The sequence below is a fragment of the Haemorhous mexicanus genome, chromosome 15 (assembly GCF_027477595.1).
Source record: "Haemorhous mexicanus isolate bHaeMex1 chromosome 15, bHaeMex1.pri, whole genome shotgun sequence".
NCBI classification, from domain to species: Eukaryota; Metazoa; Chordata; class Aves; order Passeriformes; family Fringillidae; genus Haemorhous; species Haemorhous mexicanus.
In genome coordinates, this window is record NC_082355.1 from 12,240,381 (window position 1) to 12,264,444 (window position 24,064).

General features: G+C 42.4%; 1 protein-coding gene across 1 annotated transcript; it reads left to right on the plus strand.

The window, feature by feature from the left end:
• Positions 1-1,863: 1,863 nt before the first annotated feature.
• Positions 1,864-13,130, plus strand: MAT2B (methionine adenosyltransferase 2 non-catalytic beta subunit). Its single transcript, XM_059859821.1, has 7 exons — positions 1,864-2,024; positions 4,978-5,172; positions 6,018-6,132; positions 6,422-6,574; positions 9,228-9,421; positions 10,316-10,429; positions 11,517-13,130. The coding sequence occupies exons 1-7, from the start codon at positions 1,962-1,964 to the stop codon at positions 11,685-11,687; spliced, it is 1,005 nt and encodes a 334-aa protein (XP_059715804.1). The 5' UTR covers positions 1,864-1,961; the 3' UTR covers positions 11,688-13,130.
• Positions 13,131-24,064: the final 10,934 nt, after the last annotated feature.

The following is a 24,064-nucleotide window of genomic DNA, read 5'->3' on the forward strand; positions in this document are numbered from 1 at the left end:
CAGGTAAGGCTCTGCATATTTGCATTAACAGGTTGCTACCACACTTTGGTTACAAAATCAAGGGAAAAATAAATGGGGAGGAGAGAGGGAAACCTAATTCTGCTGTAGTCTCTGTGAATTGCAGTCTGAAATGTTAATTCAATGAGTGGTCCATTTAATCACCCAGGGATGCATAATGCTAAGTGAGTGTGATCTAGACAACAATAGAATTCTTACTGTGAAATCAGTGTTTCACAAAGTGGATGGAACAATAATAAAAGTATAGGTACAACACTACAGAACTTGAGGTAGATATTTGAGGAAAAAAATAGATTTGATTACATAATGAAAATACAAAAACTGCATCTAATTTAACTTAATCTGGTGACAAAGATGGTAAGATGTTTTACAGGCTGATTGATGATTGTAGCTTGAGATTTCAGTGTTCATGCTTTTGCTGTTTTTCTCTTGCTCTGAGCCCAGAAGACAAAATTTTTATTTCTCTACCATGGTTTTTGTTAAAATGCACCGAGAGCTCTTCCAAGCTGTGCTGGGAGGAGATGGTGTGACATCAGGTGTACTTGCCTCCATGCTGCTAAACAGTTTGGTATTTCTTTGTAGTGTCTTCTTGAGTTCAAATTCTGAATTACTGATGTTTTGAAATAGAATTCTAAGGTTAATGGAAGGAAATTAAATGTCAATAGCTTGTTACAGAGGAAAAAAGGGCATCTGTATTCCATGAAGGCAGAAACTGGCTGAAGTGGTTTAATTTTTTTTAGGTTTATACATATTTTTGTACTTTAAACGTTGTCATAAAGGTAATTGACAATATTCTGTAAAATTTTAGTATGATTTGATTAAATTTTGGTAGACTTTTCTGGTTTTTCTTTGAGTATTACCACTTAAAACTACTTTAATCAAGTCAGCTGAAATAAAGCCATTGGCATGGATTCAAGTGTGGAGTAGCTACAGTGAGTTGTGGCCAGTAATTTTTATGCATCTATCTATTTTCAGTTTTCCTGCTTAAAAAATATTTCTTGCCAAGCGCAGTCTCTGCCTTTGTGGGTCAGAAATGGTACAGTAACACTTGGTATACAGTATCCTGTTACCTTCAAAACCTTGTATTGAAAAATAAATTACATCTGTCACCTGGTAAGCATGTAATGATGCACTCAGGATCAGTACTGTAAGCAATGATTACTCTCTCAAAAACAACCCCCCCTTCTCTGTGGGATTTACCAGTTGCTTTTGCATCAAACTCTTAGTAAAGGCAATTGAAAATGCTTTTCTCTACTCTAAAACGAGGAATTAAGTAATTTATAGTGAATATATAAATTTACTATAAATGACAGAGCTATGTGCAGGATCATCTGGTATTTTGGTCTAATTCTGAAGTTTCAGTTTGTTTTTTTCAAGTGAGAACTCCCAAAAGAAAGTTCACAGTTTGAATAGGGGAGGTGTGGTCAGAAGTTCAAACGCAGCGCCCCACCTGCTCAGGGCAGTGACTTTAGTTACTGTGGAGAGCACCAGGAGCACGGGCCGAGGAGCGGCCCTGCAGGTGAGGCAGCCCCGAGCTCGCGGGGCCGCGGGAGCGCAGGCCCCCCCCTCACTGCCGTCCTTCTCCCCTGACGCCAGCAGCGTTCGGGTGGCCGTGGCCTGTCGCCGCGGCTGTAGGGCGGGGCGGTGCGGGGCTGGCTGCGGACATGGACGGCTCCACGGCTCGGCCGCCCCCGCCGCTCCTCCGCCCGCCCCGTCCCGGGGGCCCACGCCTGTCCCTTTAAATACCCGTCCTGGCCCTGCCCCCTCCGGCGCGCCCCGGCCAATGAGCGCGCGGCCGGGAGAGGCGCGTGCGTGGGGCGCGCGGCGCGGCGAGGGCGCCCCCCTGTGGCGCGGCGCTCAGCCCGGGCGCGGAGCCTCCGTCGCGCAGCGCCGGGAGCCGCGGGCGCGGAGCTGCACCAGGCCCGGCCCGGCCCGGCCCCGCCATGGTGGGCCGGGAGAAGGAGCTCCGGATCCGCTTCGCGCCGGGACGTTGCGAGCTTGTAGAGGTTAGGGCGAAGGGGGCGGCCGCCCGCCGCGGGGCGGCTGTATCGCTGTGCAGCGCGGGGCCGGGCTGGCAGGCCCGGAGCGCTGACGCCTTCGCGGCGGGGCCGGGCCCGGGGGTGCCGGGGCTGCGGCCGGAGGGGCCGCGGGTACCTGAGAGCCGCGGCTCGGAGCGCCCACGGGCGCCGGGAGTTGGGTCCCTCTGTGTCCGCACGGCCCCGCCGGAATGGACAGCGCGACGCTGCGCTCGGGGGTCGCGGCGCCGCTCTCGGCGGGCCCGAGGCGCGGGGAAGGGCTCGGAGATGGAGACCGAGTGCGGTGGTTCCACAGAGGATTCATTCCTCGGGGAGGCGCGTCCGTGCCCGCTGTCCCGGGCGGGGTCGGTGGTGAGCCACAGGTGTACGTGAGCTGCCGCAGCAATGAGGGTTGGGCGTGGAGGGAGGGGCAGAACAACTTCTGGCAACATGAACGTAGGTTCACCTGTCATTGCGAGCCGTCGGAAAGCCCCAGGCTTTGCCTTTTGCTTTCTGTGTCTGCAGGGCATGTCAGAGCTGAGAGAGCTCAGTCTCACGTTCCCTTTCCTGTAGTGACTTGGATCTCATCGGATTATGTTGCAAATCTTTTACACCAGCGGCTTCCAGGTTTTGGTGGCCATTCCTTAAAATTGATGTTTTCAGTTCATCATGATTTTCTAAATAAAAATATAAAGCTTGAAAAGTTTTTACTAAAACTCTGAAAGTACGTGTTTCTGGTCTTCAACTTAAAATGCATCATGTTTTGTTCTTTTTCTAAGTTTTACTGTCATTTTATATTTTGGTAGTGTCTGCAAAGTGATCTGATGTCTCGTAAATGCTGTTTTTAAGTCTGATAATGCTGTGACTTGTTAATGTGAATTGAGACTTCTAAACACAATACTTTTTTGTTGTTCTTGGTTAATATCAGTAAATGGGGATTACAGTAAATGGGATGGTTCGTTATAAACCTCAAAATTGCCTGTTTTGGTAGTGTTAAGAGGACCAGCATGTAAATGCTGCTGCAGCTAGGTGTTGTCCTGTGAATGAGCAAGGCAGCATACAGGGAAAGGATTCATCTCTTCAGGTTCTGTATCACCAGAATGTTAAAACTTCTGGCAAGAAGAGGTTCAAAGTGTGTTAGTTGGTGTTGGATATATGAGAACTATCTATCATTTGTCTTGCTCTTTCAGAAACAAGTGATTGGAATCAGTTAGTCTTGCAGACAACAGTAGTAGCATGCAAGCTGTGCTTGGTGAAAGCTGTGTTTGTGTCCAGTTCAAGCTGTGCTCGTGATGTAACATCCTCTTCACAATATGTAAAATAAACAAACTTAGATGAATGAGGTTCTAAACCATCAGGTGTAGCAAATGACACTTGATTTTGGCTTGGTCACTTCCTACTTATTGAAGATATTCCGTGATGTTTTGATGTTTTTAGAGAACCTTTTGACTTTGTTCTGCAGCAAGTGTTGGCGCCTCTGGCTGTGGAGGCCCTGATCATAGGTCCTGTGACACTATGCAGACTTTGCTAAGAGCAGTAGTACAGAAGAAAACAGTAGTTGCATGTTCTTGCTCATGCTGTGTAGAGAAGCCAGAGTAGCCTTAAAAATGGTAAACCAGCTTGTGTTCTCAGGTGAAATTTAAGGATAAAAGTAACTTTTTGAAATGTCACTTGCTGTAGTCTGTCATTTTCAGGCAACTGTCCAGATGTAAATTATTAATTTTCATCTAGTGGGAATAAATCAGCTTTCATCTGGAGATTTAGAGTTGAGAAAAATTCCTGCACTGTGCTGGGAACTCGGAACAATTGTTTTGGGTAGGCTGTTTGCATTGTGCCCTCTGTATAAACCCTTATGGAACAGAAGCTTTGTAACTTCACGGGTGAAAGACAGTGAGTGGGAGTGATTGCTGTGGCTTCCTGTGCTGCAGTCCAGAAGTAGCAGTCTGGTACAATGCTTAGAAATTACAGGGCTATTGAGATTGCATAGCAGAAAGCATTCTATCATGTACAGAATTATAGTAATTTGTCACAAATTGTCCTTGTGTGGAAAGTGGTCAGGAAACCCAAGATCTGTGGGTTCTGCACACAAAGTTTTTTCTGCTCAGGCATGGTAAAGATATGCTTTCATTTTTGTTTTAGCAGGTGTTTTTTTGGGTTTATTCATGGCAGATACAGAAGGAAACCATTAAAGGAAAATAAAGATTGCAGAAACAGACATGGATTTTGTGTTTGCTGTCTTGAAAACCTGATGTTCTAGTGAGAGGTGGTATGAAGTTGGTGTGTGCTGATGTTCACAGCTGTCCCAAGTACCAAAGTGTGCAGGAGCTGAAGTAAGCTTCAGTCTGTTGTATAAATTGAGAGCTGAAACTGTCAAATGGCTTCCAGGTGCATTTTGTAAAATTGACAAGATAGCCATATCTTGGTTTTGCTTGCTATTAGACTATTGTGTTGAATAACAATTAATTATTCTTCTATTTGATGATAAAATTCAAGAATTTAATTACTACATTAAGTTATATTGTGTTGCTGCAGCTTTTAACAGGCACAGCCTATCCAGAGTTGTTTGTTGTAGGATTTGGACCCTATGTGTTACGTCTTTTGGGTCTCTTTTCCAAAGAAGTTAATTTTCTCCTTTCAGAATGCACAAAGTTATCAGCATTTGAATGAACTTAAAATTCTGTCTCCGCTAGTGGTTTGGATTGTTGTAGAAGTAAATGAGCTTCCCACTGAAGTTTTGTTTTCATTACCTTTGAATATGTGGTTAAATAGTTGAGTGGCTGCAGTGTTGGTCCTCCCAGATGTTGGTGTTGAATGAGACACTCCAAAAGACTCAGGAGAAGCTTTTTTGGTACAGTAGCCTTTGACTGTAGTTTTGCATACTTCTAAATAAAAACAGTACAAAATTACAGTAGAAACAAAACTTTTCCTGTTGTCAATTCCCTAGGAAGATGTTGACATTCCCAGCAGGCGAGTTTTGATCACTGGTGCTACAGGACTTCTTGGCAGAGCTGTGTTTAAAGAATTCAATGAAAATAATTGGAACACAGTTGGTTGTGGATACAGGAGAGCTCAGCCCAGATTTGAACATGTTAATCTTCTGGATTCTATTGCAGTTCATGACATCATCCATGATTTTCAGGTAAGTTTCTGGAGTATAAAGTGGATGGGAGGGGTAGTTTATGTGTGCAGTAGTCAGCTGATAGTGCTGCTGAGTTCTGGGGCATGAGTGGGGCTGGTGCTTTGGCAGAGCTCTGACAAGGGTGTGTGCTCTTCCCCACCCAGAGCAGAGGTTTGCTCTCTGGGTACAGACAGCTCTGGCCTTTGCTGTGCTCACCACAGGCAGGCTGCAGGCACAGCTGTATGTGCAGCACACTGCAAAGGAAAAGATACTTTTGAGTTATTGACACAGTAATGTGTCAATATGCAGTTCTAGGGAAGTGGAGGAATATTTAAATACAGCAGCAGTAACTCTGTGTAGTGTGCAGTGTTCACTGTTTTTTCAGTCTGAGTGCTAAGAGGAATACATAAAACCTGAAATACATGATCCAGGGTGCCAATCTATAAAATGGTAAATATTATCTTAATAATCTGCAAAATCAAGTAAGCCATGTGTAAATAGCTTAGCTAAAAATTTTTAGTACCCTTGTGTGTGTGAGAGATCTATCTTATATTAATATATGTTTTACTATACAGAGTTAAAAAGAAAAAAATCCCCACAGCTTCAAAGTTGCTGTAAGATTGAAGCTGCTGAAGACCATAATTTCACAGTTAATGACAGATGTTTTTCTTATCTTGAAACAGCATAGTTTTATTCTAAAGAGATAGTAAGGAAAAGGTGTTCCAGGTGTTCTGGAATGCCAGAATTTAAAATGACAATCCTATTTTTATTACTTAGTTTTGCCTGAGGGGTGTCATTGCTAGAGTTAGGGTGCAACTGCCATCTCTTGACATGTTGGTTGTTTAAAATTAGTCTTTAATTTCCAGCCTCATGTTATAGTGCACTGTGCTGCAGAGAGAAGGCCAGATGTTGTAGAAGGTCAACCAGATGCTGCTTCTCAGCTCAATGTGGCTGCTTCAGCAAACTTAGCAAAGGAGGCAGGTAAGGAGATCATCTCATGGATTTGCTGTCTGGTTCAAATCCTGCATCTGTTTATACAGGGACGTCAATACAAATAGTGCAAGTGTTAATGTCACTTCTGCCATCAGTGTGCTGTTGATCTGCCTTCCATGAGAGTAGTGTGCACAGCTCTGTGAAGGATCAGGGAACAGACGAAGCAGCAGGAATGAATGCGCATGGAAGATGAGATCCTTGGGAGATTTAAGGGTCTGTTGGGATTTCAAAGAAGACATGAATTAATGAAAATTATCTATAAACATTTCCTTCCTAGCTGGGGTTGGAGCATTTCTGATCTACATTAGTACAGACTATGTATTTGATGGAACAAGCCCTCCATATAAAGAGACTGATGTGCCAAATCCCCTGAATTTATATGGTAAAACCAAACTGGAGGGTGAAAAGGCAGTTCTGGAAAACAATGAAGGTAAGGCACTCAACCATTTTTAATACAGGCTTTCTATTTTTACTATTTTCCGTTATATATTTGCTTAGTAGACTCTTAAGTCGACAATGAAGTTGCAAAACCATGGAAACGAGTTTCAGAGAAGAACGTGATGGGGGGTTGGTCTCCTTGCTCATGAGCAATTCTTCTTGCTTATATCTTGACTAAAGCTTTTGTTTCTTACCTGTTCCAATATTCATTCATGTTATTTATCTCTTCCTGATGGACATTCATAAACCTTGGCCTATTGTGAATCTGCTGTTCCTAAGGAAAGATAAAATACTTCATTCAATATATAACTGCAGTTATTTATGGGGATGCATTGCAAGTGTTGTTAATGCATGTTTACTTAAAGGGAAAACCAGACTTGTGATTCAGTAATAATACAGCTCAAATCAACATGGAGCCTCATTTACTCTTTGGGTTTTGCTCTATTTTGTATACCAACAGGCCACCCATTTTGGTTTTACTCCCCTGCACACATTGTATTCCTGCTTGTAACAAAAGGTTTAATAGCATATTTATGGCTTTAAACAACCATAAAAATGTTTAAAGTTTTGTTCATGTCTTTTCTTAATGCAAATGTGGCACATGAAATATACAAACATAATTTTTAAAGTTCCACATAAGGGAAAAGAGCATGTTCCCTATAATTTAAGATTAATTTCTTGTGTAAAAGAGATTTGGCAGTTTCTAGGTAGTGCACTGTCAGTAGTGCACTATCAGATTATAAGGAAAGAAGCACTTGCATTTTATCAAAAAATATGAAGAAAGTTATGTCAGTACACATGAAGAAGAGGCTTCTGATACTCATACTGTGTTTCTGTGCTTCCCAACCAGAAAACCAAACTATTGATAAATTAGTGTGATGGTCTTCCAGTAAGTAAATATATGCTGTGTATGATGGATTTGGCATTATTATTAAGAAAGCAACTTTGTAAAAAAAATACTTTGATAGGAAAAGTCTCATCTAATTAAAAATAAATTTAAATGACAAGTTATTCACTCCACCGCTAGATTAAACATCATCTCTGAATTTGACTGTGATGCTGTTTGCTGCCTGTTCTACATTGGTAATGAAGATAAGACTTTACCAAATCCAAGGATGTGTGGGTATCCTGCTAGAGCCTTCCCCCAGCTCAGCACTGCAGTTTGGTTTTGTAACCTTTTGGAGCAGGATCTGTCAGGCAGCAGTGGGTATTATTAGCAGGAGGAGTGTTGAGGTGGTGCTGAGTAAAGGGTTTGAAAAGATGTATTTGTATGAATCAAGAGAACTCAAGTTTTTTCCATGTTCTAGTGTTCCAACCACTAATTTACTGATACAGACTAGGTAGAATTCCATTGGTCAGCTCTGTAGCTGTGTGAAGAACTGCCCTGTTCATTTCTGTTGTAAAATGCAAAAATCTCCAGTAAATGGTTTTAATTTTTTTTTAAAAGATACTTTACTTTGGTTAGAAGGGGATACATACTTATAAATATATATGTATATGTATAAAATTATGCTTATAGAACTACAAAATGTCAGGAGGTCCTCAGAGCTGTTAGTCATGAGGCTGATCCTCTCCACATCCTAGAGAGCTGAGAACAACAGGAAGGCAGTTCTCGTCTCAAAAAACGAGTATTTTTAAAGCAATTTAAAAATAGATGTTTCAACCAGTATTTAAAGAGAAGCGCATATCTGCTGAGTTACCAAAAAACTGCATCTAGAGCAGCAGGAAATCAATCTCATGTTGGGTTTTCTATTTGTTTTTCTTGTTTAAGTACTTACTTTGGTTTACTTCTCTGTGAGAATGATTTCTGTGTTAGCTTTTTCTGCTTGTCTCTCCAATAGCTGTAGCATTTTCCTCCAAGTATATTAAGAATGGCAATTTTTTGATGACTTCAGCTTCTAATTTCAGGTCTGATTTTTTTGTTTTCTCTTTCAGCAAAACTTACTTTTAAGTAATTTGTCATAGCCTTGGATTCTCCTCAGAGGCTTTTTGAGTCTTCATGACAGAGATAGACTAGTATGATGTATTCCATTATGAAATATGTTTCTCTTTGCATTTTGTTAATTTCTCAAATGACTCTCCTGGAATCTGACATTGTTTACTTTTGTGTTCTGTGAACCTCCTCCTCAGTTGTCAAGCTTTTCATTTATTTCAAAGTTCATGTCTTTTTTTTCTGGTAAATAATCTCCTTTTTACAGGAGGCTTCTGCATGATGGGTAAAAAAGCTTTGTAATTTATGCTCGAATAAGATGACCTGGGATTGGTGGGAATTTCTCTCCTTGCTCTTATCTAGTGAGGATGGGGAGTGCTGGAGAAACTGCACAGAGTATTTGGGTTTTTTAATTTTGTAATTTTTGTTCTAACCCAAACAGGCATCTTTATGCAATTAATAAAAGCTTGTTAACCTTCTGGAAATCAGTGGCATAAATGAAAATATATAATAATAATACAACAATTTCTATAATCTTAGTGTTTATAAACTGGTTTTGATATATATTAAAATTATATTCTGAGAGCTAACATACTGCTTGCATTTTATTTGTGATTTGTAGATGCTTAATCAGCATATTGCTTAACACTTCCACTTTTCGGATTGTGATGCAACATTGGTACCCAGCCATGATCTAAAATATTCTTTCTTTTAGACACTGCAGTACTTAGGATTCCTGTCCTGTATGGAGAGGTGGAAAGACTGGAGGAAAGTGCTGTGACAGTTATGTTTGATAAAGTGCAGTTCAGTAATAAATCTGCCAACATGGACCACTGGCAACAGAGATTTCCTACCAATGTCAAGGATATAGCAGCTGTTTGCAGACAACTAGCAGAGAAGAGAATGTTGGTAAGAATGGCAAGAAATGAGCCTCTGCACGGTGAAAACAGTTGGAGTTCTCAGCTCTGCTTCTGAACATCTGAGAACTGCACATCACCTGGATTATTTGCATTTCTGGAATGCTGGGGGGGAGGAAGGAACTGGCTGTAATATTACAGAATCTCTGCATGACTATGAGGGTCTTTGAAACAAGTGGTTAAAGAGATTGGACAGAAACTTCTGAAAACTGTCTTGTGTCTCCTGGTATAGAGTAGAGAATTAGAAATGCCAATTTATTCTGATATGCCTTTTACAAATTAATAGTTTGAACTAAAAAAAAAAAACATGTGGTTGAATGTAATTCTCAAGGATGCCCTTGTTTATTGTATTAACCACACTGAAATGGCCAAACAATGTCTCTGGACTGGAATATTTCCTTGTATTTGTTCACCACAGCACCTTCAGATTACCATCTTTGCAAGGTAACAGAACAAAACAACCAAGAGCCACCTTCATGTTTTTCACACAGTAACTTTGAAAACATGGACTGCACTTGTACAGGGTTTGCAGTTTAACATTCAGAATCTCTGTCAAGCTTTTTGCCTTTGTTTTTGAGTAATTGAACATCACAGAATAGCTGAGTTCCTCCTCCCCAGCTCTTTGACCTTGCTTGGTTGGTGGGCAGCTCCTTCCCCTCTGTACATTGTACAGACTGTCTGTGAAGTCAGTTTCTGGTCTCAGTTCTTGGTCAAGTGTTCTCTGAAAGGGTACAGATGTTTCTAGAACATCCATGAGGTGCTGTAAGATGCCTTTTGAGATAGATAGGGTCTTGCTTCATGCTAATTCTGCACAGTTCTTGCACAGGAATTAGCCTGAGGGCCAGCTGGCTGCTTCCTTTCATCTGTGCTTCCCTTTCTTCTCTAGGACCCATCAATAAAAGGAACCTTTCACTGGTCTGGCAATGAACAGATGACTAAGTATGAGATGGCCTGTGCAATTGCAGATGCTTTCAACCTTCCCAGCAGCCACTTGAGACCAGTAAGTGATGTGTTGTTGGACCAGTAGGCAGACAGATGTGCCTGATCATTGCAAGTAGCAAGTCTCCCACTGGCAGTACAAGTGAGCTTCCTCTTCAGGACAGACTATGCATGTCCAGCACAGCAGCTCTGTAGCTGAGGGGACTGGTTGGTGTCAAGCTCAGGAAAAAAACAGCTGCTTTGACCTGCTGAATTAGGAAAATTATGCAGTCACCCACCAGTTTCCCAGTCTGTAGTGTAATGGTGTTTCTGCAGAACAGTTCCCCCTAGTCACAAGCAAATCTGTACTTTAATGTTACAGATTGATTGAATGTTAACTTGAACATAGGGCTCTGTAAAAGCTGTGCAATGTCTGTACTTTAATGTTACAGATTGATTGAATGTTAACTTGAACATAGGGCTCTGTAAAAGCTGTGCAATGTCCGGATTTATTTTTGAGTACATGCACTTAAGAACTGCAAATTGTTTTTGCTTTGCTTAAAACACTCATGCTGCACTTTTATTGACACTTGAGACTACCCTTAAAGACATACTGGTAAATGTGATGGGCATATGACATGTCAAGAAGATTCTACCTATGTACAAAATAAATGCTGAGGATTCTGAATTGGTGAGCACTGAAACTGAAATGTGACTTGGAAGATGGAAGAAAAACAATGGAGAATGCTTAGTCTTAATTTTTTCTGCCCAACTCTGTTTTTCCTCAAGACATGGTTGTCTTCATATTGATCAAGATGTGGTTCTGTTTACATTCTGGAATATTCCTTACCTTGTGACAATAATCACAGAGTGAAAATAGGAATAAAATGTTGAAAAACACAAATAGTAGCAGTAAAGAGAGTGAGAAAAATTTGTCTTAAGACAGTGTACATGGCCTGATGGGTTGAAATAAAGTTAACTATATAACAAGCAAATAGCAAAAAAATTTAAACTGTAGAAACCCCGACAAAATAGAAGGGAGGAGACAACCATAACTATGCAGAAAACTGTAAAGAAAATAGTTCTAATGTACATGTACAAGCATTTTTCTGTCAGTTCTGCTTACTTATTGGTGTGGGGGTTTTTTTGTGTTCTGTTTCTCTTTTTAGATTACTGATAGTCCAGTTGTGGGTGCTCTTCGTCCCAAGAACGCTCAGCTGGACTGCTCCAAGCTGGAGATGCTGGGGATAGGTCAGAGAACGCCATTTCGAGCTGGGATCAGAGAATCACTTTGGCCTTTCCTTGTTGACAAGAGATGGAGACAGACAGTCTTCCATTAGTTTGTAACTTTTTTAGTAAAAGTATGGTATGTGGCACTTTTTTAAAAGAAAAAAAAAATAGTTTTGTATGAGTGTTCTTAAATGGTGACATTTATGAGCTTTCATTTAATTGGGTAAACAAATGGTCTTGCACTAGTGAAACTTAGCCTAAAAAAAGTTCAGTGACAAAAACTGAGCCTATTTGATGTCATGGATTTTTTCCTTCCATTTATACCAGTCTAACTTGATATCTGTTCTTGGTGGGTTGAGGTTCTTAGTAATGAGTACTGTGTGATGCTAAGAATGACTCAGATCACTTGCTGACTTAATTTTGGCTGAAATATGTTGTTGATGCTTAAGGTCTGTGCCATTGTTGTATATACCATTTCTCTTCATTAAAAGACATGGTCAGTTACTTTATCACCAAAAATCTGAGGGTTTTGTTTTTAATTTCTGAAGGTGGTGTTCTTAGGGAGTTAAGCTGAAGTAGGAATCCTTAAATATTTGTTTTGCTTGAGCTCTGATCAAAATGTTTTTTAAAAAAGTGAAACTTTATTTTTGCAATTATCAAGTGTACTTTTTATGCTTGAAATATTTTCAGAATGTTCTGTAAATTGAATGCCTGCAGCTTTGTATTTGTACAGGTAGTTGTATGCATTTGTTTTCATGGTGACTTATAAAAGCTAAAAGCTAGGGGAGGGTGGGGGACAGTGGGCAACCAGTATTTTTGACCTGGGGATTTTTTGGGTGGGGGATTGGAGTTGAAGGATTCTTCTTTTTTTTTTTTTTTTTTTTTTTTTCTTTTTTCTATGACAGTAAAAAATTTTCATCCTTCCCTTCCCTTTTTGGGGATAGCATTTGCAACTTGTTAATGGAAAATGTTTGTTATTCAGTACATGGGAGATGGAGAGGAAAGTGTTCAATAATTTGTAGCACTGCAGCAGCTTTTGCACAGACTGTCAGACCTGGCAGTGCTGCAGCTTGTTGTGGAATAGCAAAGTGTGTGAGGTGAAAGTTTGCAGCATAATAGAACTGCAGCAGTCTAATAAAAGACAGTCTTTAAAGCTGGACTCAATAGCCAGATAATGTGGAGAAAGAACATTCTAAAGCTTTGCTTCCTTTTGAAGTTGTAGAATCAACAATATGAATGTTCTGATATTGCTAGCAGATTATTAGTAAAGCTAGTAAAAGGTCCAGTTGGATGGTCATGTATTTTTCTCAGGCTGAAATGAAGGGGAAGGGAAAGATGTTCAGATTTAATTTTTTTTAAAGTGTGTGGGGGAGACGCATGCAGAAATAGACCAATTGAAGGTCTGTAAGGGTGGGCTTCACATTCAGTCATTTCATTTCAACTGGCATATGCTAAGCAATCATAATCCCTATCTGTTTTAGTCTGAAGTCCTGATACACACATGGTAACCTATCTCCAAAATGACAATAAATATATATTGCCAGCATGAGAAACAGTCGTTGATTCTTTCTTTACCATCAGGATTTGTTTATCTGAATCAGAAATGTTTGCAATTCTTGAAATCCGTGTGCCCTTTCAGCATTGGGGTTTTTTTCCTTCTTTAATTCAGTATTTATTTCCAGACTTGGAATAGATTGGATCAGTTTCTCTGTCAGTGTCACTGCCTTGGAGATATGATAAATGTACACACCAAAGATTCAGAAGGTGTTGAAAATGTGAGCCCTGAAACATCTTGGGCCTCAGGGCTGGATGAGGAAGATTCTATGTCCCTTCCACTTGCAGAGAGCAGTTTGACCAGGAATGAATAAAGGATGACTTCTCTCCCAAGGATCAAGGACCTGAGGGAGATGAGTTGGGCATTGTAAGGGGATGACAAAATTGAAATATTTGAACTTTTTTTTCCACACTGAGCAGGTAAGTCCCACTGTCCAGTTACAATACAGCCTGTCAAACGGGATCTGTGTCCTCAGCATCACTCTTGGAGACTGCAGTCTTGAGGCATTTTGCTACTGGACAGACACCTTGGATGACATTTCCCTCCTTTGCTGTAGAAGTCTAAGATAGCACCTATAAATATTGCAAGAGGCAGTGGAACTAACACTGTCATTTTCCAGTCACTTTAAAGTTATGTAGCTGTTGAAAGACCTTGTCACACTCTTCCCTTTTTGTTTCTGGCTCCATGACACTGGAGGTGTTTGTGTTCATCTGCAAGGGCCCAGGAACCTTTTAGAGTCAAAACTGCTGTGCTTGCATGAGACACAGTCTTGGTGCTGGGAGGAAAGAGTGGCCTCTTTTTACAGAAGCAGTGCCAGTTTCTGCCAGGTTAGTGATTGTGAAGTATGGCAATACGGAGTCCTGCTGGAGTCCTCATTTGGGGGTTGTTGGAGGTTCATATTCATTTATTCATTGCTGTCTGTCAGCAGTGGGCATAAAGGAAGAAGAAAAGTCACTGGTTGTAAAGTCTCATTCTCTGTTCAGGCTGGCAGTGCTTTGGAAGCCCAGCAGAGCAGGAGCTGATGTGTCTCAAACCGCAATAACAGGATGGCTGTGGAGCCAGCCAAGGACTGTTGGTGTCTGGTAAGGGGCCACACAGGGGTTGGGCAGCACCTTCCTGGAACAAATACCCTTGTTCTGGCTGCTGGACATCAGCACAACACATTGAATTTTGGAGTGCTAGATTGTCTTAAATTCCAAAATTTAACATTTGTACTGTAAAAACTGAAAGAAAAAATTTTTGTAGCTCTACATGTCTGCTTTGCTTTAGTACTCTGGGTTTTATGGTTTATGGGGTAAAAGCAAAAGAGGAAAACCAGATGATTGAAATCTTTTTGGTTAGTAAGAGCCACATTTTTGGAAATTTACATTAAAATCTCGAGGAAAACCTCAGCCCAAACCTACTTTTTAGTGTCTCTTACTTCCTTCTCTATGTTATACAGTAGACTTCAAATAAAAGCAGGTTGGTGACAGAAGTTGGTGACATTTCTGATCACACAAAGAGAATTCAATTCATTTTGGCATCTGCTGTCTGGAAGAGGATCTGGCCAAGTGGTCAATGCACCTGTCAGTTGCACACTAAATTACTGCAGCTGAAGGAAGGCAGAAGCAAAGTGCACCCCTGATCACAAAGAGAGGACATTCTGATCTCCACCTCCCTAGGCTGCAGTGCACTCAACAGTAATAGAGTGATGTGCCAAGTTACAGCTGGCTTAGGAGGCAGCTGGGCCAGCAGCTTCCCTCCCAAGCCCACCATGGCCTCTGAGAAAGATGTGTTTCAAAGGCTCTTGTGAATTACAGGGACTGCAACTGAATCCATGAAGAAAAGCTTCATTAAAAAATAATTCCTCGGGATGAAGTTCTTCTGTGTGCTGAAGTTCATAAAAAAGAGCTGAAATAATTCAGTCAGCCTCGCCTGACATCACCCCCCTCTAACATCACACACAGATCTAAGCCTTTATCTCAGCATATTGAATTCAAGTTCTGGCACAGAGGCAAATATGGGTATAGGAATTAGGACAGTTGGCTGAAACCAATTTTTCAGTGATTAATATAAGGAGAAATAAGCCTGTTAAGGAGGATTCCCCTTCTGGCACCCCTCAGACTGCCCACTATGTGTCTGAAGGGACTGCATGTCTCTCCAGGAGGCTCAGGAAGGACCTGCTTGTGGAGAGCAGGATGGCAGCAGGGGAACAACTCCTCCAAAGAACCTGGATGTACCTGCAGGAGGTTCCTGCAGAGCTGTGACCTGTGCCTGTGGGGTAGCTGGCAGAGCAGGTAACACAATCTCCAATGATATCAGACATTTCTGCCCTAATGTGCATGAGGCTGCTTTACATTAACTCACTAATGACATAAATTATTCAATTTTTCACCTTTCTGATCCCACATACTCTGTAATCAAATTGAAACTGGGTGTTCTTTTAAGTGGCACATCTTTATTTAAGTTATTTGCTTCATGTGTTTACTTTACAACCAGTCCCTCACATACAAAACTGCTTGTGCATCCAACAATTACAGTATAGCAGGAACTTCTATGAACTGTATAACATGATGAAAGTATATAGCCTCCTACAATATCCACTGGTTTTGATGAGCTTTTGGACTTTAGAGAGGCATTGAATGGTAAGCTTAGTGCTGTCTTGAGGGTCCCTGAGCTGCAGCTCTGAGTTCAGGGAACTCATGGCTTTGCAGTGTTTACTCTATAACAATTTGATTCAGTTATTTGCCTGAACTGGTATTTAATTAAAACCTTAGAGATGTGAGACTTCTGTCTGAAATGGCTCCTTTATAACCTGAACAGGTCTCTTGAGTAGGATTGACTGTTCAGTGACACTGACTTCCAAAATAATGACTGCTGTGTAATGTCATAGGGCATTTGCCAGCATGAAAAAATGTCATTAATAGGTATGGAAAAAGAAAAAATGTCTAGGCAGCAGGGATTAAGAATTACATTAAGAATACTATTACAGAAAAGATTTCTCTATGTGCTTAATGTTCCACTGATTTCAGTAGGGTTCCTTACCATGCTTACATTTAAGTACAGGATGAAACTTCTAAGCATCAGTGCTTGGGAGTACCTTGATGAGAGGTGAATAAGGATACAGATTATGGACTTTCATGCATTTTTAAGTTTTGATAGTACTCTGCTGGGGATACTGTAATTCAAATTGCTATCAAAGAGTGCAGCAGTTAACTTCCAAATCTTTTCACTGCAGTCTAGGAACTGGTGATGGCAGTGAGTGCAATCACAGGGGATGGACCTGATGAGATCCCCAAAGCCACTGCTCCTACCCCAGCCCTGTGACAAGTAAGAATGTGTGCAAACAGAGCTTACACTGTATTTTATGGGGCTGTTGTGTTGGTAGAAGGCAATGGAGGGGCTAAGACAGTTTAGAAGAAATCTGGGGAAGCTAATTGCTCACAGTGCCTACAAATCAAACAGAGACATTAAAGAAACACTGTATGGGAAAAAGTCCCCTTGGACCAACATCCATGGCTCTGCTGTTTGAGCAAAGGGAACAGCCTGCATGGCCAGCAGTTGTGGGAACAGGCTCAGAGTCCTCCAGGATGGCCAACTTCCAGAAAACAGAAAAGACACATTTGGCAGGAAAAGCTGCTTTGAAATTTTGAGGTGGATGTACTTTTAATGCCTGGTTGTACACAGAGACATTTTCTTACCTCCTGCTATGCTCTTCTTCCCTCTACCAGCAGTCCAGCACACAAATCTTCTGTAGTCAAAACCAGGAATTTTAATTGCTTGTCCCCTTTTATAGACATATGCTAGATTTGCCTGGTATGTTTGGTATACAACTGGTTGTACTTGTTGCCACTGTCTTGTGGGAAGTGTCCAAAACATCCGAGTACTTAACAAATTCAAAAAAAGGTTCTGTTCTTGCCTGTCTTGCCAGTTGATTCAGCTGGTGTATTTTTATTTTAACTCAACAAGCAAAAGGTCTGATTTTCAGAATTACTGATCATTATCTAATAGCAAGTATCTTGTTATTAGAGTCACTATTCTGAGTCATTAGAATATAGGTATGTCAGGGAGTATTTCTGAAAGTCCTGAGTGATGGATGGACAAATAAAGTGTGAGAAAAAGGAGTCAAGGTTAAGGAATCCATTAAAAAAGAAGCTTGGATTTGTATACCAGTCCTAGCCTCTTAGTTCTGCTGACCCAGGAAATACAAAGAGGTAGCACAAATATCCTATATAAGTCCAATTAATTCAACAACAGCTCTGAAGAACTCATCTCTAGGGCAAACACCCGAGAAAAATATTAGAAGGACAATGCCAACTGCACCATTTCTGCTGTGAAGAAAATTGAGTCTTTCTCTTTAACAGCTGGAAGAAACAAATGGGATGAATCCATGACCTGGGAGAGGTGATGGAATGCATGCTCAGCAATTCTGCAGCTGGCACCCAATTGTGAGGAGCAGTTGTTATATTCAAGGGCAAGGCTGCCATTCAGACAGCTCTAAACAGGGAACAGACACTGGCAGTAGTCTGAGTGAATTCATTTGGCCCATTATTCATGAGAAAGGCTGGAAAAGGTCAAATTTTGGAAACTGGAATAAGTGAGATGTTAAAAGATTTTATGATTATGCTGGAGCAGACGGTCAATTACAGGTATTAAAAGCTGACAAGGCACCAGGTCAAGATGAATTATATATTTCTATATTCTAGCAGGGGTGGGAAGAGGAGCATTTTGAGCAGCAAATGCTTCGCAACAGTGGAGGTTCAAAAACTGAGTGTAGGTCTAAAGAACTGAAAATTAACCAATATGCCCTTGTATATAAAGAGGCTCCATTTTGTCCAAATTCAGTTTGTGAATGAAAATGGCAGGAAGGGAAGAGTTTGTGAATAGAAGGGTCCAAATGAAAGCAGAACATATTCCTCTATATGATATTCTGTATATTTTCTCAAAGTAGTTAATCTAAATTGTAAATCACTGGTCTTAAAATAGTTTTGCTTGTTTCTTGCAAGAAAGGGCAATACAGGAACACAGCCCAGTGGGTGACAGCAGCAGTATCTTTCATCCCTCCCAGGTGTGTGAATATCAAAGAGACAATATGAAAAGCTGCTTGGCTCTCACAGGTGAAGTAGCCTCTGATTTTTCCCCTGAGGACCTAGAACGCCAGACATCCTGGGGGACAATCTCTGATCAGCTAAAGGAAAAGAAACAGGGACCAAGTCTGTGCACGACTGTTTCAAGTCTTTAGTGGATAGTTAGCTCCAACAAAAACACAGTTGTGTACACTGATGACAGTGATGCACAAAGGCAATAAATAATGGAAGAAAAAAAAAACCATAAATACACTGAGAGTACAGGATAACCAGTACCCATAAACACAAGTTCTCCATCTGAAAAAAAATACATTAGTGTAAATGCAGATATGCTTAAGTCAGTCACTAAAATGTTAAAATGTGGAATATTAATCTTATTTTTTCATGCAAACAGGATGTAGATGCTGTAAGAGCAAACCTCCATCTGGAACCACTCTGCAGCAGTAGTGCCTGTTTCAGCCTACACCAGGCCTGCACACTCCCTGAGAGAACTGTTCACTTCAACCTGACTTCTAAAAGCACAAAAGGAGAATTTTATATCCCTTCCATGAGACCTGTATGCACAGTTCTAGTCTGAACCTTTGCTTGTGCTTTTGACATCCCCTCTCCTCATTATCTTCCGTACAATTAAGTGGGGAGTTTTGCACAATGCCCTCCTCCCTCCTGCTGAGAGCTGCTCTCCTTTGTTCATCAGGAGAAAAGTCCAGCTTCTTCAGCTTCCAGAAACCTGATTCACCCAGCTGTGACAAGGGGACCCTCCTGTAAGTGCCAGCATACCCCACATATCTAGAGGATTCACTTCTGGAGGTTAATGCTAAAATAACATAGAGGAAAAGAAGAGAAAGATTTAGAAACAGCAACTCCAGACAAAAGGAAGGGAACTATGAAAACACTGGCTCTGAGCCTTTCCCAAAACCTAGCAAAGGACTCTTATTTCTTCCTTCTTCTGGGGCAAAACAGGTGGAGTTGAATGGAAGTTCAGCAAAATAGCTTGGTATTCAGGCTTTCTTTTATTTCTATTTTAGTTACAGATGTCATGTTATGATTGGTCTCCTTCTTGTTTGATTTTTGAAGAGGACTTCCAGTAGGAAGAGATAAAACATAGAGAGCTGAGAGTATGGAAATGAATGACTGCAAGGGGCAATGCAGGAAACAGAATACTGAACAGATGTGAAAAATGCATGCTCATGTTCTTAGCAGTGGATTGAAAGGCTCAGAGACATGATTTAGATCACCAGGGAACACTGCAGACACATGTCAGGGCCCTGAGGGAGCCACTGGCCCTGCAGCCCCATGCCCTGGCCCTGGCCCTGCCTGCAGTGTGGGGTCAGCTCCAGGATGGGGCTGAGTGGGGAAGAGCTGTGGGAAAAGTCCCTGGGCCTTTCCCCAGTGGCCACTGCCCCTTCCCCTGCCAGCTGGGGACAGGCTGTGGCCAGAGGATGAGGAGCTCAGCCTGCCTGCCCCTCTGGCTTCTCCCTGGCCAGGGAAGTAAGGAACCCTAGAGGAAAGAAAAGGCCTCTAAAAGGCTCTAGGCTGGGTGAGATCACAGAACCAACTTACAGTGTTTCCCTTCTTGAATCTTAATGGTGGGTACTGTGACTTTTTCTTTCTAAAGTGTGTATTTTACTGATAATTTATTAAAGGACAAAGTGCAGCATTAGGCATCAGTGAGCATCTAATAGAAGCAGAAGGAGAAGAAGAAGATTGAGAACACTGCAGGCTTGTAAATCTGATCTCAGCAGCAGAAAATGCATGGAGAGCAATTATGCACACAGAACATTTAGATATATGCAATTGCTTAAGGGGAGTCAGCGTGGATCCTGGAAAAGAAGATTAGGCAAGATAAATGTGCTTGGCAGCTCTGAGTAGGCAGGACAGCTAGAGTGGATATCATTTATCTGGATTATGGGGAGGGAGGGGAAAAATTCTTATTTCTGCATAAACTGAAAGATGACTCATTTTCCAAGTCCATAAACATAGCTTGAGAAAAGAAAGCTGGTGGCCCAGGTTATGGCAGGTAGAGACAACAGGAATAAATATCACATACCATTTTTACAAAAATTCCCCATCTGATTTTCAGACTGCTTAGTGAACCCCTGAGGCTTTGTGTTTCTGTCAATTGCATTTAAGCAACCCCCACTGGCTCTAGGATTGTCCTGATATAACCTGAGCCAGGGCAGCAGTTTGTGTGGCAGAGGCTTGAGCCTGCATTCACCTGTGAACATCCACAGAAGCAGGGATACAGGAAGGGCTCCAGCCTGGCATCAAGGACACTGGCAGTAATTGTCACCCATTTTAAGCTGTGGTGGAACCTCTTTTAAAACCACATGTTGCATTAACTCAGGGGTGGAAAGCACTGGATCTAGGACAGCTCTCAGGGCTTCCATTTTCATTTCCATCTCCAGCAGCCATTCTTATGATTTTGCTTTTATTCTACATGAAACATTTTAGAACTTAGAGCAGAGCAAGGACATTTTCACTTTAGAATATACAGCTGAGCTGGAAAACTCTTCACAGATTGGACTCTTTTGTGTTTTTCATGTCTCCAGTTGGAGTGGTCATACACACCCATCCATGGCCCATTTATGGCCTTGCTGCTGCTGTGCCACCACTTCAGAGCACGTACCCAGCAATCCTCAGGAATCAAAACCAGCTGGAGCTTTAAAGCTCAAGTCACTGCAAAAGCTCATTTTCATTCTGCACTGAAGGCTTCACCCAGTTCACACAGAGGAATGGAATTGATCAGAGTACCTTTCACAGGGGACAGCCTCATTTCTAGTTCTCAAGGGAGCTGTTCCTTGGGTGCTCCTGGCACTGGGATAAAATATTTGCATACCCTGACTGCCTGCTTTGTGTGTCCCAGACTGTAACATGGTGAGCACTTCTGTTCTGGCTGTGCTTTACAATCATTTCCCTACACAAAGCTACACTTTTTGTACAAACCAACCCTCGGTCCTGAGGCACCTTTGCTCCTCAGACCATACCGCAGCTTTGAGTTAAAACAGAGCAACTTTGCAAGACTGTTTTCTCCATTTTTCCCTTCTGGAAATGAACCCTTGGGATGTGCACCACAACCACCAGCCAAGGAGAGCTGAGGGTGAAATGGAGAGCTCAGATCCCTCACAGGGGGAACAGCCTGTGAGCTACAGTGGGTGGAATCTGTGTAAAGCTGGTGAGCCCCAGATGCTGGCTGGGGAAGAGCCCCACTCTAGTGCCCAAGCCCCAGTGCTAGAGCAGGCACAGCTGTTCCTGGAGGAATTCCCCAAGCCTGCTGTTGAGACAAGCCTATCCTGGAAAATGTGTTATCTCCATGAATACCTATAACGCTTCTCTCGTGAAAAATCGGAATATTTTATGTGTGTTGGGGTGGGTGGTTTCTTTTGGTTGTAATTGTTAGTTTGGAGCAGGGGTGTGGGCATGTTCCTGATTATGTTACTTTCTTCTTCTGTTTGTTTCTCTTCGTTTCTGGGTTTTTTGCTTACTTTGTTTGGGTTGTCATCTTGTTTAATTAAAGCTCTCTGCGCGCCGCGAAAGAGATGGAACGAACTGAAACTGAAGCAAGGCAGCAAAGATGGTTTTCAACAAGCTTTCCTTTTCGAGTTTCCCACTTGCTCAAGAATCGGTGTTTGAGAGCTGGGGTGGTGTTTGCTTTGACTTAGAAGCTGTCTGAGGCCGAGAGCCCCGGCCTGTGACCGGAGCTTGCTGCTGCTGCTCAGGGATGCTCTCCCGCTCAGGGATGGGGAGAGCGTGCGGGACAAGCCCCGAGCTCTCGGCCACCAGCCAAACACAGCAGGGCTCGGGGATAAGGACGGGCTGCGGGAACACTCCCGTGTTTGCAGCGTTAACCAAACGCGCAGGTAGCCAGGGACAAGACCGGGACATCGGGGAATTCCTGTATTTGCCTCAATTAGCACACACGTGGGTGGTCAGTGCCGGGGTGGGATGGAGGGGCTGGGTTCCCTGTTTGGGACAATCATCCGCACCCGCGGTGCCGGGCTGGGTTCCCCGTTTGGGACAATCATCCGCACCCTCGGTGCCGGGATGCGTTCTCCGTTTGGGACAATCATCCGCACCCGCGATGCCGCGCTGCGTTCCCCGTTTGGGACAATCATCCGCACCAGCGATGCCGGGCTGAGTTCCCCGTTTGGGACACTTATCCGCACCCGCGGTGCCGGTTCCGCGGGAATACCGTGGCCGCGTTCCCCGTTCGGGCCGCGGTTCCCGGGCGCGGGTGCAGTTGCCCGGCGCGGCCGCCGGAGGGCGCTGCTGCCCGCGCATCACGGGCTGCCGAAGGCAGAGGGAGTTCGCGGTTAAAAATTTATATATTGTTTATGATTTCTTTATTATTTCTTCCTGGGTTTACATTGATGCAAGCGGCCAAGCAGCTGATTTAGCTTCATTTGTCAGTTTGATGGACTCGTGCTAATTGTGTGAGCAGGGCGCCCGTTTCCCCGCCGATGCACGGCTTGTTCAACAGGTGATATTTAGATGCTAGTGCACATTGCTTGCTGGATGCTACCTGCCAAAGCTGTCATTAAGATTTCAGGTGTGTTTTTGTACAGGCAGAGTAAAATGGCTGGAGGCAATATGATCAGTTTTTTGGGGGGTATGTCGTAATGAATTTCCTTGCTCCTTTTATGCTGGATGGCTGAGAAACAATAACAATGCCCAAAGTCTGAAAGTTTGTGTGCCATCAAGCATGATGTCACACTGTAGCTTTCTCAACTGGTAAGAAAATCCTGAACACAATTGGTTTGGGAGTTTTCTTGTAAAATATATCATGAGAAAAACTCTACAAGATTTAGTTTTGTTTATCTAGCCTAAATATAAACAATCTCATTTTCACAATGTGTGAAATTTCTCTGTTTTAAATGGAGCGTTCTTCTGCTTCGTCTGGAAGTGTCAGTTACTCATACATGATGACAGAAGTGCATTAATAAGGCAGTCAGGAACAAAATGCCAGGGCCTTCACGTTGTGTCTCTTGACACCCTGGAAATCCCTGTGTTTAGTTTTCACTTACTATGGCAGATTGCGTAAGCATCGAAAAGAAATGCACCTAATCCTGAAATGCACTTTTGACCCCTTGTCTTTGACCCTGACACATGTTGACATTGGAAATTAAATTTTGGCAGTTTTGCTGCTCTCAGTAAAGGGAAGTTTGCAGAGGCAGACAGGAAATCCATTCCTCCTCTGCAGATTTATCACAAAAATGCTGAAAGCAAACAACAAAGCAAGTTTGCTTTACTGGAAACAAGCTCACACCTTTGCTCTTTCAAAGATCCTGTTTACAAGTTAAAGCCGTGGCTCAGACTGTCTTTCTTCTTAAACTACCAATCTATAGGTGCTGCCTGAAGGCACTTGCAGAGGAAAAGATCAGGAGATATCCTGCTGCTATCGTGGTCTAACAGAAGCACTTGATGTTCTGGAAACGGGATGATTGTGTTTCAGTAGTCTGAGAGCCTGGAGAGCTGAAGCTGAAACGGAGGCACAGGTGTGCTGTCACCAGCAAAATGATTGCTCTGTGTAGAAAAGCTCCAGCTGAAGTTACCCAGACTGATACAAATCTTTCTGGCACAAAGTGTATTCCCAATAAGCCTATTAATGGGTTATATCATAAAAATATTGTAAACAGGTCAGTTGAATGACTCGTGATGTTACCTTCCTCAAAGGCTCTGCCCACACTTGGAGGAGAGCTGTGTTTGAAAGTGGTGCTGGGGCAGTTTGGGTTCAGCTCTAGCTGTTCCATTAACAGCCTGGCAAGAGCTTGGATGAGATGTTAGGAACTATATTTTATTTTTTTCTTGGCGGAGGAGAGGAAGGTTTTGAATTTTGTTAGAATTAAACAAGGTGCTGTGAGGCACAAGT

Bases quoted from the DNA above. Each gene is read 5' to 3' on its own strand.
- MAT2B (XM_059859821.1), top strand. From the start codon at position 1,962: ATGGTGGGCCGGGAGAAGGAGCTCCGGATCCGCTTCGCGCCGGGACGT. The intron at 5,173-6,017 runs GTAAGTTTCTGG...TTTAATTTCCAG, and splicing joins ACATCATCCATGATTTTCAG to CCTCATGTTATAGTGCACTG. The intron at 6,133-6,421 runs GTAAGGAGATCA...TTTCCTTCCTAG, and splicing joins AAACTTAGCAAAGGAGGCAG to CTGGGGTTGGAGCATTTCTG.